The 14,949-nt window shown below is 57.5% G+C and overlaps 7 protein-coding genes across 7 annotated transcripts; 2 read left to right on the top strand and 5 right to left on the bottom strand.

Moving 5' to 3' along the window:
- Positions 1–124: 124 nt before the first annotated feature.
- Positions 125–521, bottom strand: PG986_011263 (cytochrome P450; the record flags this gene model as incomplete). The annotated part of the gene is made up of 2 exons (XM_066847485.1): positions 125–311; positions 379–521. 2 exons carry the CDS (start codon positions 519–521, stop codon positions 125–127), a joined length of 330 nt encoding a protein of 109 aa, XP_066696976.1.
- A 3,352-nt stretch (positions 522–3,873) lies between these two features.
- On the bottom strand, positions 3,874–4,824 carry PG986_011262 (zinc finger domain-containing protein; the record flags this gene model as incomplete). Its single annotated transcript, XM_066847484.1, has 1 exon — positions 3,874–4,824. One exon carries the CDS (start codon positions 4,822–4,824, stop codon positions 3,874–3,876), a length of 951 nt encoding a protein of 316 aa, XP_066696975.1.
- Positions 4,825–5,737: 913 nt separating this feature from the next.
- PG986_011261 (uncharacterized protein) lies at positions 5,738–6,064 on the bottom strand (the record flags this gene model as incomplete). The annotated part of the gene is made up of 1 exon (XM_066847483.1): positions 5,738–6,064. One exon carries the CDS (start codon positions 6,062–6,064, stop codon positions 5,738–5,740), a length of 327 nt encoding a protein of 108 aa, XP_066696974.1.
- A 1,966-nt stretch (positions 6,065–8,030) lies between these two features.
- Positions 8,031–10,052, top strand: PG986_011260 (uncharacterized protein; the record flags this gene model as incomplete). Its single annotated transcript, XM_066847482.1, has 3 exons — positions 8,031–8,214; positions 8,292–8,647; positions 8,736–10,052. The coding sequence occupies 3 exons, from the start codon at positions 8,031–8,033 to the stop codon at positions 10,050–10,052; spliced, it is 1,857 nt and encodes a 618-aa protein (XP_066696973.1).
- Positions 10,053–10,416: 364 nt separating this feature from the next.
- Positions 10,417–11,084, bottom strand: PG986_011259 (uncharacterized protein; the record flags this gene model as incomplete). Its single annotated transcript, XM_066847481.1, has 3 exons — positions 10,417–10,589; positions 10,672–10,953; positions 11,054–11,084. 3 exons carry the CDS (start codon positions 11,082–11,084, stop codon positions 10,417–10,419), a joined length of 486 nt encoding a protein of 161 aa, XP_066696972.1.
- A 950-nt stretch (positions 11,085–12,034) lies between these two features.
- On the top strand, positions 12,035–12,983 carry PG986_011258 (uncharacterized protein; the record flags this gene model as incomplete). Its single annotated transcript, XM_066847480.1, has 2 exons — positions 12,035–12,396; positions 12,497–12,983. The coding sequence occupies 2 exons, from the start codon at positions 12,035–12,037 to the stop codon at positions 12,981–12,983; spliced, it is 849 nt and encodes a 282-aa protein (XP_066696971.1).
- A 610-nt stretch (positions 12,984–13,593) lies between these two features.
- Positions 13,594–14,647, bottom strand: PG986_011257 (uncharacterized protein; the record flags this gene model as incomplete). The annotated part of the gene is made up of 3 exons (XM_066847479.1): positions 13,594–13,801; positions 13,885–14,261; positions 14,318–14,647. 3 exons carry the CDS (start codon positions 14,645–14,647, stop codon positions 13,594–13,596), a joined length of 915 nt encoding a protein of 304 aa, XP_066696970.1.
- Between the last annotated feature and the right edge of the window lie 302 nt (positions 14,648–14,949).

Here is a 14,949-nt window from a genome sequence, read left to right as displayed (position 1 = left end):
TGTTTCAATCTATTACAAATATGTTATATAGCACCCACCCAACTCATTCACATTGTACCGTCCCAGCCGTGACCCCGAAACCTATAACAAAGGAAATCAAACAAGAAACGAATGTGTGTCACGATTAGTTGGGACGCAGACGGGCGCGTTCTGCCTCGTCCCTCGGCGTAAGATGGATGAACAGCGGCGGCTTCTCATACAGATTGTGGATCTCGATCCCGTGGGCCCATGTCTCATAGCCTTCGGCTAAGCGCATATCAAAGTTGAACAGCATCCGGGCCATGATGGTGCGCATCTCCGCGTAGGCGAGGCTGTGCGTCACATCGTTAGTAAACTTGCACTGGTCGAGATTTGAGGGGTTGGATAAGGTAATCATACTTTTTCCCTAGGCAGTTCCGGCTGCCGTGCGAGAAGGGCTCAAAGGCCTCCTTGCGGTCGTGCGCGAAGCGCGGGTCCTCGCCGAGCCAGCGCTCGGGATGGAACTCTTCGGGGTGGGCGAAGTGGTCGGCGTGATGGTACATCGGGTAGTGCCAGACCCCGAGCTTGGTCTTTACGGATCGGAAGTTAGCAACGGGTTGAACTTTGCATGAAAAGAAATAACGGAATACCCAGCTCAGAAAGATGAGACTGATGTAGCGTGAAGAGAACGAGGAAAAGTAGAGAAAGAACAAACTTACGTTTTCGGGGATTTGTTCCCCACAGATCTGCCGACCACCGGGCGGCGTTACCCGTGGGACCGTGACCGGCACGGGCGGGAATAGGCGAAGGGACTCCTCAAACATGGCGATCATGTACTTGAGCTGGTTGACGCTACTGAGGTCGATCTCCTCATCTCTGGAAAACGTCGCGAAGAGCTCGTCGGTGACCTTTCTCATGATGTGCGGGTGCGTGAGCAGCAGCCACGACGTGAACGAGAGCGTGGTGGCCGTGGTCTCGGAGCCCGCGACGATGAAGAGGTTCGCATTCTCCTCGAGCTGCGTCCGCGTGAGGGACAGGCCCGCCTTGTCGGTCCGCAGCATCGAGTCGACAAAGTCCGGGCGGTCCGTCACGGTGTTGAGCCGCTTGGTCAGCTTGCCCCGGACGTAGCCCATGTGCTCTTTCACCTGCTCCGTGGCCATGCGGCCGAGCACGCTGTCGACGATGTCAAGGAGCCAGGGGACCGTGCGCCGGAACTGGACCATGTGCGCGTTGAGCTTGAGCCAGGAGAAGACGACGGCGACCCAGGGGTGCAGGGTCGAGCTCTCGAGGCAGCCGAAGGACTCGCCGAACGAGAGGTCGCCAATAATGTCAAAGGTGGCGTAGTTGTACCACAGCACCATGTTCTGGGCCTCGCCTTTTTCGGTTTTGGACTTCTCGCGCAGCCGCTCGACGAGCAGGTCGATGTAGCGCATGATGATGGGCTGCTGGTCGAGCATGCGCGAGGCCGAGAAGCCGTGGGACAGCACGCTGCGCAGGGCGCGGTGCTTGTCGCGCGGGGCGCCGATGACGGACTCCTCGACGCTGAGGCCGCGGAAGATGAGCGGGTCCTTTTCGTTCTCGAGCACGCCGCGCGGATGTAGCCCATGATCTCCTTCCAGGCGTCCGGGCGCAGGAACGAGAGCTCGTCGGGCGCGACCCGGACGATCTCGCCGTACTGGTGGTGCAGCTCCAGGATGGTTTGCGGGGCGTGGCCGCCGACCCAGTTCCGGAGGTACGGGAGGCGGCTCGCGGCCCAGAGCTTGGGACCGGGGTACTTGCGCAGGGGGTGGAAGAAGAGGTTGTATAGGGGCTTGAGTACGATGAGGTACAGAAGCCCCGTAGCTGCTGCGGCTCCTATCACGGCTAGGCCGAGATGAGCAGGCTTGACGTTGGCCAGCTGTTGGAGACCTGACATGTCGGCGAAGAACTACAGAGCAAAGGGTTAACAAAGTGAATGGGCTATATGAAGTGAAGATCCGGCAAGATATGAAATTCAGAGGTTGCACAATAGGGGTTGAATGGCAGGACACCCGACCTTTAAGTACCTGCAAGTCATAGATAGCAGGTCATGCCACACATCTCGATTGCCTCTGTTGAGCCGCATCATCCTTCTTTTGTTGGCAAGTCAGCCCAAGAGTAATGACTTCTTAGTGTCGAAGATAACATGTAGTAGGCCGCTGATGGTTGGTGGTTGAAGCTCCTCCGCGGATGTAAAATTAGCCGGGAAGGCAAGAGTAGGCGAGACTTGCTGCAGATTTCCAATACATCCTGCGTCTGCCTTGCTTGGATGGAGCGTCATCTGGTGGCGGCGAGGCACGAGTAAATGCAACGCCATCACTTAAGGCCAGCCAGTGGTGTATCGCGTATATATTAAAAAGTCCCTCGGTGGTCAGCATCGGACTTGTGTGGTGCATATGCCGCATAGGGCAGATAGCCAAGTCTTGGCCCGGTATAGAAGCCGTTGCAACTTGTGGCCCCATTGAGATTCCCGGGTCAGCACCCTATTGACCCCGCCGCCAAGCATGCCACCGCGTGCGAGCGTCTGCGCGTGCAGGGGTGGGTAGCACGATAAGGCATGTGAGTGCGGGCTGCTGAATAACATATACCTGCGTACTACAGCGACGGGATGTCTATAAACAGCGAGGGCTCCGTTGCGATGCTACCTCGTGCCGGCCCCCACGAATGAGCCTGCAGGGTATTCAACTGTTACTCCGACTTTCCATGCCGGCGAGTGGCACCACTTCCTGCTCTCTGCAGCAAACCATGCGTCTTGCCTAATGTAACGATGGTCGCTTCTGCCAATGTGAAATCTGATAGCTACGCGGAATCCTGCCTCTGGGACTTCCATGCGCATGTGGAAAAGATCCTAAAGCAGGATCATTGGCCGAAACCGTTGGGCCGTCCACAAGTATGTACCCTCCATCTGCTTTGACGTTCCCCAGATGATGCCTGTCTAGGGATCCGTTCTTCATATGATCTCTGCTGTGGATTCGATTTGCCGAATGTTGCTACCATGATCGGAAGTCCGCAATTGGACGATGCCACTGAGGATGGACGTCAGCCTCGCATTGTCTCGATCCCTCATTGTGACCATCCCCGCATTGAACATGGGGCGGTTGAACGGCAAGTAACGATACTGTTAAGTGGAAACCGTCATGCACAACATCCATTGAACCTTGGCTGAGGGGGTGCCGAACCAAGTTTGGCAGCAGCTGGCTGATCAATCACGTCGTAGGGAGGATTGGGCAGCGAACTCTTGGTACTGCCATCTTCCATGTGAGATTTGATCGGACTTTGAGTCGTAAATTCAGTGTCACGTTGCGTAATACGATGGCAATACGATGGAAAAAGTGGTACCCAAAGGCATCCCACAGATTCTCGTCGTAACGATTTGTCCATGGCAATATATCCCTTTCATATCTTCGACTAGTACATTCGGTCCTACTCTCAACCTTACGAGGTCCTTGGCAACCTCGGCTATTGGAATCTGGAACAACATTGGAGGGCACGTCGTACGGTGCCAATGCGGCTTATAACGCAATACCTGGCATGAGTGGTACCATGTCTGAGGCCTGGGCGGCACAAGGCTTAGCTGAAACAGGTATCTACTATCAACCGACTGTCAGACGGGGTAGTTATGTGAAAACTAGCCCAGAGCATGGCCGGCGCCGCTTGTGCTACGGAGAATGCACATAGTCGGAAAGGTAAAGAGGCTAGAAAGGTAATGACTAATCTAGTATCCATTCAAATAACCAGCGACTCCTTTAACACCCTGAACTAGGCTGCTGCTATCACATATTTACATGGATCCACGACTAGTATGGTACTAGACGTTGGCAACCCCATTTCTAGCATGACCCTAGCTCTCAGCTGAACACGACATCAAAACATGTTGCCTTATTGAGGAACAAGACTTTACTCCAGATCCGAATCATCTGGATGCTTTTCAACATCGACGCCACCCATGGACCGGTACCGCCGTACGCAAGAGAAGCCCACGAAGGCAACCATCGGCCAGTACTCGACCCGCTCGAACCTCCGCAGATCCTCGTGCGTGAAAAAGACGAATCTGGATCGGTTGAGGACCGTCAGGACCAACTGCTCAGGGGTCGGTACTTCCTCGTACATCGTCTCGAGGAACATGTTGAGGAAGTCCCGGAGGCGGTGCGAAGCCGCGTAGTCCGTCTCGCGTATCGACGGTTCTTGCTGGGCGTACTCGCGATGGCTGACCAGGTTGGGCCAGCAGTACATGATTTCCGGCCGGCGCAGTGGCTTCCGATTTGGTTCGGTTTCTGGGTTGTAGAAGTGGTGTATCTGCGTGGAAACACACCAGGAACAACTGGCCTCCTCGAGCACGCTGGCGTCTTGGGTGTAGTAGACGGCATGTACTCTCTCAAACGGTCGGATGATCCAGAAGAGCAGCATAGGGTTTCTAGGATGAAGCCGATATTTGTTGAAGTAACGCGGCCCGATGGCCAGCTGTCGGACGGGTTTGGCCAACTCCGGAATGGCGATCCCCCAAGGCTGCCGAGCCCGTCCGTGTTTGGGGCGTTTGTCCAACAACACGACATCACGCTCGCCATCAAACCGGATTACGAAGTTGCCTGTGTAACTCCCCAGGGTGTCGGGGAATGCTCTGAGCGCCTCAGCGCGGCTCTCTTGGGATACCGCCAGTACCGCTCTCACGCTGGCGGTCTGCTGGGCCAGGCTCGGGCAGGGCAGGGCCATCCTCGGCCCGGCTCGGCCTTCAGGACGACAGGTTTCGAACGCAAACACTTGAGGCTTGCGGTCAGGGCCTATGGGCGCGAAGAATCGCCAGACGTGCAGACGTAACTCGGGCGGGAGGGCGCTAAACCGGGGAAACATCGTAGCGGCTGCTGGCTGCTGTTGTTGGTATGATACGTCACTCGAACTAAAAGATGGCGACGACATGGCGGCGAGTACGAGGGAGGAAGTTTTTCTCGAAACTGTGGAGGGGATTTGCGAGGGTAATAGGTAGAGATTGGACTAGGAGGGATTATGAGCACGCGGACTCAAGATGTAAGCACGATCTCACCGCCAACCTCATCATCATCTGATGTGTTAGACTCGGCCCGGGAACGGGTGCTTGCTGCGTTGGCAGCACCAGCTGCAGCCAGTTGCCGCCAAGGGCGCTTATGTCACGTTTGCTTACATGGCTTCCCAGCCGCAATTCCTCGACACCACCATCCTTCCCCATGTCCTGTCAGATAACCCCTGATCTATAGGATGGTCTATTATAGACTCGTGATTCGCAAGGGTGAATTCATGTATACTCTTTATGGCTATCACTGACATGATGGTGCTTATGCCTATCCTCAAATACATGACTGCTTTCGTTCCTCCTGATTTGGTACCGTCCGTTCGGTCCGGTGGCAGGGGTGGGTAACACGAAAACGGGTATATGTAGCGAGCACTAAACTCACTTCCTTGCATTCATTTCGTACTAATGAACGCTAAACACACCTTTTCGTGATCACTTGACAGGTGAAGTAACGATACGATTGGAAAGGGAAGGCTAACAAATTAGCAGCGATACAGGTCTGATCGATGTACAACGCAATCATAGTCGCAGTTTAGCTCAGCCGTTTACAACAGATAAAATGAAGCCACGAGCCCGACGAGGAGTACATCCCTGGTCGAAACACGACCCGTCTGAACCGCACCTGACAAGCACTTCTCCGGGCTCGGCTGCCGGACCAGCGCCGGGTTCCTCAACCAGTCGTAGTAGACGACCTCGCACTCCGCCTCCACCGCCTCCTCAACCGTGAAGTTGAGCTCCTGCCCCTCGGCCCGGAACTCGTCCATGAGCCGCGCCGCGGCGTGCTGGACGCACCACGTCCAGTTCTGCGCCGACACGGGGCTGGCCGTGAAGCAGAAGTTCATGCCGCCGCAGTTCGGCTCCTTCTGGTACAGGTACGGGGTCGGGTCCCAGCCGGGCGGGGGGTTGGTCCTCCGGGGGGTTGCAGCAGCGCTCGAAGGCCTCGTCGCCGCGGGGGCCAAAGTCGAGGCCGAAGGTGCCGGCGGTGCTCGGGTCGTCTGCGTTGCTGTTGGTCGCGTTGAGGTGGCGTGGAGAGGCGTAGCACATCGTCTCCAGCTTTAGGTCCGCTCGCGGTTTGCCACAGGATGGGCGGTTGAAGGCCCAGCCGCCTTGGATCTGAGTTCGTAGCCATCAACGGTCAGTGGTGGGGGAGGCCTTGTCGTTATGAATGGGGTAGGTCGTGACTCACCCAGCCCGGTTCACACACCGTACGTCCCAATATTTCATTGCTCATGGTTAGAATATATCAACGGAAAGTCGCTACAGTGCTCATAAATCAGAAGAACTTGGACATTGGCGATGTGCAATGATTGCCAGGACTCCCCTTATGTATTCATATCTAGGTTGCGTCTAGGATGCGTCCATTATCTTGCCCATTTGAACCATCTGTAGAGCATCATATCTGTTAGTCTGTTGGCAGTCGTATAGGCTAGACGGGCCTCCTTTTCCACCCGAGATCTCTTGCGACAAGACACCCACCAAGGGGCATCCTGGAATATGGTTTACCCGAAATTGCAGCGCTGTTGGTTCAAGGTGAGGTTCTTGCCAAGCCAACGTTGTGCGACACCCAACTGCAGCGGCCTCCCTTACTTGCAATTGTTTGCTTCCGGCACGGGCCGACATTGACATTCAGCCGGTCCGGTCCAGAGCAGCGGTAGCCAATTGAACGGGAGAGGGCCCGTCCCTTGCTTTCTTCTGACTGCAGACCGACGGTTCATTTGCGCAACTCTCTGGGGCTAATCGCTTCACCCGGACCAACGACCATTGCCTGGTTGTGGAAGGGAACTGGGACCTGGCCTTCAATGCAAGAGGTCCCAGTAGCCGGGCTGCTCCAGGCCGAAATGGCGATGCGGTGCCCGAGATCGGACGCTTGACGGCGATAACGGTATCAAGCTGAGATGGAATTGCATGGCCGTGAAACAACTCAAAAACATCGATTCGCTGCAGCCGCCACTCAGGCATCGTGGTGGCGGCGACGTACAATGAAGACGTGGTAGTTGTGCGACCAGGGACGTGGGGACCGGTGCCAGGGATGGTTGCCCGTGTGTCACTGCATGATTAGCATGCAAGCAGAAAATGACATGCAGCGATCGGGATATTATTTGACGACGAAGTCCTGAAGTCAGAGCTCGTCGGTAACATTATAAGCAGTTCCTCACATGTGTTCCATATCCGTCCAGAGATGGCCGTTTTATATGTTCATGGAGTCCGAGATGATCCAATTGGTCACCAATGTTGTGTGAAAGGCGCTTACGAAATATGGGAGCGATACCCGTTCCTCCGTCCTGTAAACGCCGAAAGAGCTAGATTATGCCAAATGATTAACGGCCAAGACCCAAATGTCCACCGAAAAGCATGAGTTCGCAGCAGATGCGCCCTAAGACAATACTGACCTAGCGGCTTACGGCAGGACGGATTGCCGAGGCGAGCAATGGAGCCAAGCATCCAGCTTCCCTTCTCGTACATAATCGCAACCGGGGCCCTCCGAGATTCGGGGGCCTTAGCTTCGGAGGTGCGGCATCTTTAGAAACTGTTTGGGCTGCTTTCCCCAGAGTTCCAGTCTGACTCCAACCCCCGTTGGAGTATTTGCTGGCTGGCTAGCCCCAAACCGGCGACCGATCCGGCTAAGGACCCGTGGTCAGCGTGGTGGAAAGCCAGCGTGCCCACTCACCCCTCCAAACCAGACGGCTTGCGATGACGCTAACGAGCGTTAGCCGTCGGGATTCCTCAGTTCCCTTGTGATACGTGATAAGACACAAGAGACGACTCATCTTCGCTCGTCTTGTCTACAAACGTCATTTATGTTTGTATGTTACCATGAGTAGACAAAGACGTCCTCAGACCCCAAGCAAATACCGCATTCATAACCCAGCTCTCTCCGCATCTCTTTTCTGCGTCTCTGCCCTTTCCCTGAGCCCCCTCCGCGATTCAGCCACTTACACACACCACCACCACCACCACCACTAACTTCCCCACTACCCCACGTTTCGACTCGAAACTCTCGCAAACGACGATGCCGCTGACCATCCCCTCGGTCTTCCCGCCCGGGTCGGACCCGCTGATGAAGTTCGCCAGCCGCCGGAGCGTCGTCCACAGCACCAAGGGCATCGTCGCCTGCACGCAGCCGCTCGCCGCGAAATGCGGCATCGAGATCCTGGACGCGGGCGGCAACTGCGCCGACGCCGCGGTAGCAGTCGGTACGTTTGAGAGCGATCATATACTAACTACTTACTTATGGATGGGATGATGAAAGTAAACTAACAAGTCCTGACAGCGGCGGGCCTCAACATCACCGAGCCCGCCTCGACCGGCATCGGCGGCGACGTCTTCTGCCTCTTCTACGACGCCGCGACGAAAAGGGTCTCGGCCATGAACGGGTCCGGGCGCGCGGGCGGCAAGTGCACGCTCGAGACGATCCGGAAGTCGCTCGGGCTCGCCGACGGCGCTGACAAGGGCGCCAAGATCGACATGACGAGCGTGCACGCCGTCACGGTCCCGGGCGCGGCCGCGGGCTGGTGCGACGCCGTCGAGCGGTTCGGCAGCGGCAAGGTCACGCTGGAGCAGATCCTCCAGCCCGCCATCGAGCTGGGGGAGAAGGGGTTCCCGGTCTCGGAGCTGGTCACGCATTACGTAGGTTTCTCCCTCCTTCGTGTCACCTGGGGGGGGGAGATAATCACGTGCTCGTAGGATGGATAGCTGATATGTACGACATACACAGTGGGCCAAGGCCGAACCCACCATCCGCGCCGCCTCGCCCAACTTCCGCGAGATGCTGAAGACGGACCCCCGCGCCCCCGACGGCGTGCGCGCGCCGCGGCCGGGCGAGATTATGAAGAACACGACCCTCGCCAAGACGTTCCGCACCCTCGCGGCCGAGGGAAAGAAGGGCTTCTACACGGGCCGCATCGCCGAGGAGCTCGTCAAGGTCGTCCGGGACCTGGGCGGCCACCTCGAGCTCGACGACCTGGCGCACCACCTCGAGATGGGCAGCGAGGCGGTGGATCCCATCTCGCTCAAGTTCCGAGGGCAGGGCGTGGCGGAGGCGCTGAAGGACAACATCCTGAAGGGTGATGGCGACGGAAAGGACCTGGACCTGGGATTGGAGCTCTGGGAGCACCCGCCCAACGGCCAGGGCATCGTGGCCCTGATGGCCCTCGGCATCATCCAGGAGCTCGAGTCCGCCGGCACGATCCCGACCTTCACCGCGGCCGACTTCAACACCCCCGCGTACCTGCACGTCATCGTCGAGGCCCTCCGCATCGCCTTCGCCGACGCGAGCTGGTGGGTGACGGACCCCAACGTCGAAACGGTCCCCTCGGCGGGCCTGATCGCGCCCGGGTACCTGCGCGAGCGCGCCAAGCTCTTCGACCCGACCCGGGCGACCGACAAGCCCCTCCTGCACGGCCAGCCCTCCCCCGCCCTGCAGAGCAGCGACACCGTGTACTTCGCCTGCTCCGATAGCCAGGGCAACGCCATTAGTTTCATCAACAGCAACTACGGCGGCTTCGGCACCTGCATCATCCCGGCCGGCTGCGGCTTCACCCTGCAGAACCGCGGCGCCAACTTCTCGCTCGACCCCCAGCACCCCAACGTCCTGGCGCCGCGGAAGCGGCCCTACCACACCATCATCCCCGCCGCCGTCACGAACCTGCACGACGGCTCCCTGCACAGCGTGTACGGCGTCATGGGAGGCTTCATGCAGCCGCAGGGCCACGTCCAGACGCTCCTCGGACAGGTCGTCGGCGGGCTCAGCCCGCAGCAGGCGCTCGACGCGCCGCGCGTGTGCATCGGGGCCGGCATGCCCGACGAGGGCGAGGTCATGGACCGGACGGTCTATGTGGAGGAGGGGATGAGCGCGGAGACGATCCAGGGGCTCAGAGACCTGGGACACAATGTCGAGGTCCTCACGGAGCAGGAACGGGGCATGTTTGGGCGTGGGCAGATTATTCGCTGGAGCGTTGATCCGATTGAGGATATGGGCATTTGGTCGGCGGGCAGCGATATGCGGGGGGATGGTGCTGCGTATCCGCAGTAGGGGTAGAGTGCTCGCGACTGTATGTACGAGTTTCGCAAGTAATTAGTATTGGGTAGTTTTTTTGGCGATGTGCGCTGGAAAAGGAATGTTATGGCGTTGCAGCTTCTTCCCGGTTCCCATGATCCGTTAGTAGCAGGTACTGCATACATTCTCTAAGTACTGTTTAGCCAAACTGGCATTTCACAGCACAATATTAACATCGTAGCCTTTCGAAGAAGATATATGTTCATTAAGTTGGTAGAATTGTGTCTCGTAATGTACAGGGAGGTAATCCCGCGTTTGCGCCGATTTCCAAAAAGTTCGTACAGTCGCCTGCCCGCCATGCAGTAGAAGCACAGAACTGATACGTCGGTCCGTCTAACGCTTATTTCGACTCAGACTCGCCGCCCTCGAGGGGAGCAAGGACGTTCTTCTCCTCCAGCATCTTGGCTAACGAGCCGTCCTGGTGCATCGAGACGAGGATGTCGCATCCGCCCACGAACTCCTTCTCGAGGTAGAGCTGGGGGATCGTCGGCCAGTCGGAGAACTCCTTAATGCCTATATACCAAGAGGTCAGTAAGCTATTTGTTGCGACCACATGTCGTTCCTGAAATTCCCCCGTGTCTGTCTGCCGGCTTACCCGATCGCAGCTCGTCGTCCTCGAGGACGTTGAAGGCGGCGAACTTGGAGGGGTCGACGCCCTGCAGGCCGAGGATCTGGATGCTGGCGCGGGAGAAGCCGCACTGGGGGTCTCGGGGGTGCCCTTCATGAAGAGGACGACGGGGGCGGAGCCGACGGCCTTCTCGATGGCCTGGCGCGTCGTGTCGGAGAGCAGGCGGGCCTGGAAGGCGGACAGGAAGGGCGCCGGGCGCATGGCGGCGGAGGAGCGCATGGCCATGGGGCGGGCGGCTTGCCGGAAGCCCTGTTTATCGTGGCATCGCGGGTTAGTCACAGTGTCACGATATCACAGCTTCGGACGGATGGGCGGCATGTGCTTTTGAGTCAAATAGACTCTGGATTACTCACGGCGGAGAAGAGGGATCTGGACCACATCTTGGATATTGTAGCAACTGGGGTGGTGCGAAGATTGAAAATCGGCTCGTAGCTTCTTTGTGACGGGTGATTTCTTATCGGCGAGCGGCGAGATGGAGAATTCAGAATTGCCGGCGATTGGGAATGAGCAGAGATGATGTAATCAATGCCAGTCCCTGTCGCTGTTTGAACGGGCAAGTTGGGTTGACAGCAACCCCCCCCCAAAAAAGCTTGTGTGGGTCGAGATAACGGCAGCAGCAGCAGCCTTAGACGCCTTGCATGGCCTGACAAACGCCTGGAGGGCCAATCAAACCCCCCGGGAATCAAAGCCTGTGAAGCCCAGAGGGCCCTGAGCCAGAAGCCCGAGCAACACCCAACAGGGCTAGGTTAATCAATTCGTCACCAACTCACCCCGCATTCCCATCGTCCCCCTCCAACACAATTGGACCAACTGGGCAAGTACAGGCGATTGATGCGATCCAAGGCGCTCTTTTCGTCAGTCACTGGCTGTGTCTCGTGCAACCACACTTTTTGACTCTCACCCTCCTCCGTTCGGACCTCATCGTTCGATTGGTGGCATGGCATCATAGTTCTGCAACGGATGGACATCAGAAGATCGCAGCAGAGACGCCAAAGCTTGGTTGAACCTGATGATGCTGAAGTGAAAAAGCGAGAGCCGACATCGCGAGCGGACTAAACTTGGGATTGAGTTTCCCGCGAGAGCTGAAGCTCCAAAATGGCTCCTTACAAATAGACAAAAAGACCCCGCCTTGGCTCCCCCTTTGATGGAGGGGAGAATGGCCATGCTTCTCCAAGATCAATCAATTGATCCAACAACACCTCATCTCAATTGGCATTATCATACCTAGAATTACGCTGTCCCTAAGACACTCGGTATTCAAATACTCCTACACACACCTCCACCTGCATGACAGAGAACCTCCCCCCACTTGAACGGACCCTGATCCAACATGCTGCAGTACATCTCCTCCCACCACGACGCCCACCACATCCGCCGCGAGTCCACCTCCCTGGCCAACCTGACGGCCGCCCTGCTGGACGGCAAGACCCACCTGCTGCTCGCGGCGTCCGGGTCCGTCGCCACCATCAAGCTGCCGCTCATCGTCCAGGCCCTGGCGCGCCACCCCAACCTCAGCATCCGCATCCTGCTGACGCCCTCGGCCTCTCGCTTCCTCGCGGGGCAGTCCGTCGAGCAGCCCACCGTTTCTAGTCTCCGCCACCAGCCCAACGTTGATGCTGTGTACGTCGACGAGGATGAGTGGAAGGAGCCTTGGAAGCGCGGCAATGCCATCTTGCATATTGAACTCCGACGGTAGGTTTATTGGCCATTTCCGTTCAATCCGGCAACCCCCTGAGCTGAGGGGTGAATGTTAAGAGGATGAATTGAAGTAAACGCTGACACCCCGAGATAGATGGGCTGATCTCCTCGTCATCGCGCCCCTGAGCGCCAACACCATGGCCAAGATCGTCAACGGCATGGCCGACGGCATCCTAACGAGCGTCGTGCGCGCCTGGGACGCGCGCGGCGAGCTCGACACGGACCTGGCGCCGCTCCAGCAGCAGCAGTCGCAATCTGACGGCACCGCCGCCGCCACCAACGGCGCGACCACCAATGGCAGCGCGCCCGCCAAGAAGACGAAGCGCATCCTCGTCGCGCCCGCCATGAACACGGCCATGTGGCGCCACCCCATCACGGCCAAGCAGGTGCGCGTGCTCGAGGACGAGTACGGCGTCGGCAACGCGGACGGCACCGGCTGGTTCGAGGTCCTGGCGCCGCAGAAGAAGATGCTGGCGTGCGGCGATGTCGGGGACGGGGCGATGATGGAGTGGAGCGAGGTGGTGCGGGCGACTGAGGAGAGGCTCGGGCTCGGGGGTGATGGTAGCGCGGCCGAGGAGTGAAAGTGAAGTGCCGTGGGTTGATGACGGATATGGTCTCGGCTTTTCCCTTCCACACATGCTGGGTCATGGGTTGTAAGTCATTCTGGGAACGCTAATGGGTTTCCTGCTTGGGTAACTAGTAATACGGCTGGCACGCTCTACACTCGCTTCTCGAAGAGTTTCACTCCAATAGGTTGGGTTCCTAACCATGGGCGATGACATCCAGATATATCTGCATCCCATTATATCCAGTTGAAATGTATAATAGCGACTTATAAACGGACGTGTCTCAGTCAGACTAACTCGTGATACATCGCTTTACGCGGCCTTCTCTGACGTGACGGACGTCTCTCTTATGATAAGGATTCCTCTTTGGGAGCTGGCACGCGAGAGACTCGAACCCCCTGATTGATTGTTCGATTCGCACGTCTTTGCGGCTTCAATCTGCAAGCATCGTCGACTTTCATCCGCCTCGAAGTTTGAGAGCCGAATCTGCTCATCCGCATCACCGCCTATTGCAGTGAACCCGTCGCTGGCCACGATCTGCCGCCTCATCTTGAGTTCGCGGTTGCTTCGCCCAAATGTTTCCAGGGTCATCATGAGCTTGCGATGAGCCCCTTCGTTGCTTCCGCTACTCTTCTTCGAAGTTGGATGATGACGATGCTTTATGACCGAACACCTTGTCGAAAAGGGGCCGCAAGATCGGGCTGCACGATACGATGATGGCGACGCCCGGCTCCACCGTGGCGTAGACATTGGCGTCGACCGCGGAGTAAGAGACGTCGGTGAAGTCCAGATGGATCACGTTGTAGAGCCTGGCAGCAGCGAAGACTGATGTCCTGTAAACGATAGTTAGGGCCCCGGATAGTTGGAATGGAATTCGTGGTGCAGGTTAACGAAATAGCCACTCCCCCTGACTCACAGGATGCCTGCCCCGAAAACACAAAAAAGAGCCCCTTTATATCGAAGCGGCATCTGCAACCGCCAGATCATCGGGATCGGCAAGGCCAAGATCGAGACCTCATTGACAATATCAACGATCCCCACGGACGCGAACGCGGCTAGCTGGTCGCCGCAGATGCCCCCGGGCGTGTACGGGTTCCAGTTCATCTCGACCGGGCGGCAGATGAAGATGCCCACGAGGATGGTCATGACGGTCCAGGCGGCGGTGAAGACCATGACGGCCCGCGCGGCGAGGGCGAACTGCTGGGTCACGAAGATGCGCTTGAGCATCCAGGTGATGCTCATCTTGACCAAGCCCATGGAGAAGGCGTACAGGACCTGGGTCGAGTACGCAGCCTAGGACGCATTTGTGTCAGACTATTGCGTCGCGTTGGAATTATGGACGCTCTTACCATGGAGAGCCGGATGATATGCCAGGGCTGGAGCTCCGACATGTGATGTCCGGATCCGCCGACCAGGACCATGAGTACATTCGACGCGACGGCCCCGTAGAAGCAGACGAGGGCGCCGAGGTGCATCCAGTCTTCGAGGAAATAGCCGGCGCCTTTCATGCGACGGCACCAGAACCGCAGGGCCGTCCATACCGCCGTGAGAACCGCAAGGACGGCGTTGGCGACCAGGATCCGCACGCCCTGCTCGGTCGGGGGTATGAGATTGGTGGGGATCACGGAGTGATTTGTTGTATCGTTGCCTACAATGGCCAGACGCGGCGACAAGAACATGGTCTTTAGCAAAGAGCGGTGGCCCAACGCCGTTATTCTGATGGTTCGGTCAAAGCTGCTATAGCGAGACAGGTCCTAGGGAATCCGAGAGTGTCGATCGCAAGACTGATAATAACTTGACCGGAGGTAGAATGGGCCATTTGCAGAAACACGGCGGTCGCGCAACATGGCGAGTTACTATCCCTTGCTTGCAGACACGAAATAACACACAATGATGTGATCATATTGGCTGGGCGAGGCATGTTTGCTGAGAGGCCAACCTTGTAAAGCCCGGACATCCTGGCTTTCACGACTGGGATGCC

The sequence above is a fragment of the Apiospora aurea genome (assembly GCF_038362705.1).
Source record: "Apiospora aurea strain CBS 24483 chromosome Unknown utg000007l_segment0_segment0, whole genome shotgun sequence".
Classification (NCBI taxonomy): domain Eukaryota; kingdom Fungi; phylum Ascomycota; class Sordariomycetes; order Amphisphaeriales; family Apiosporaceae; genus Apiospora; species Apiospora aurea.
Note: the sequence above shows the minus strand (reverse complement) of the source record. Positions and strands in the feature narration are given on the sequence as shown.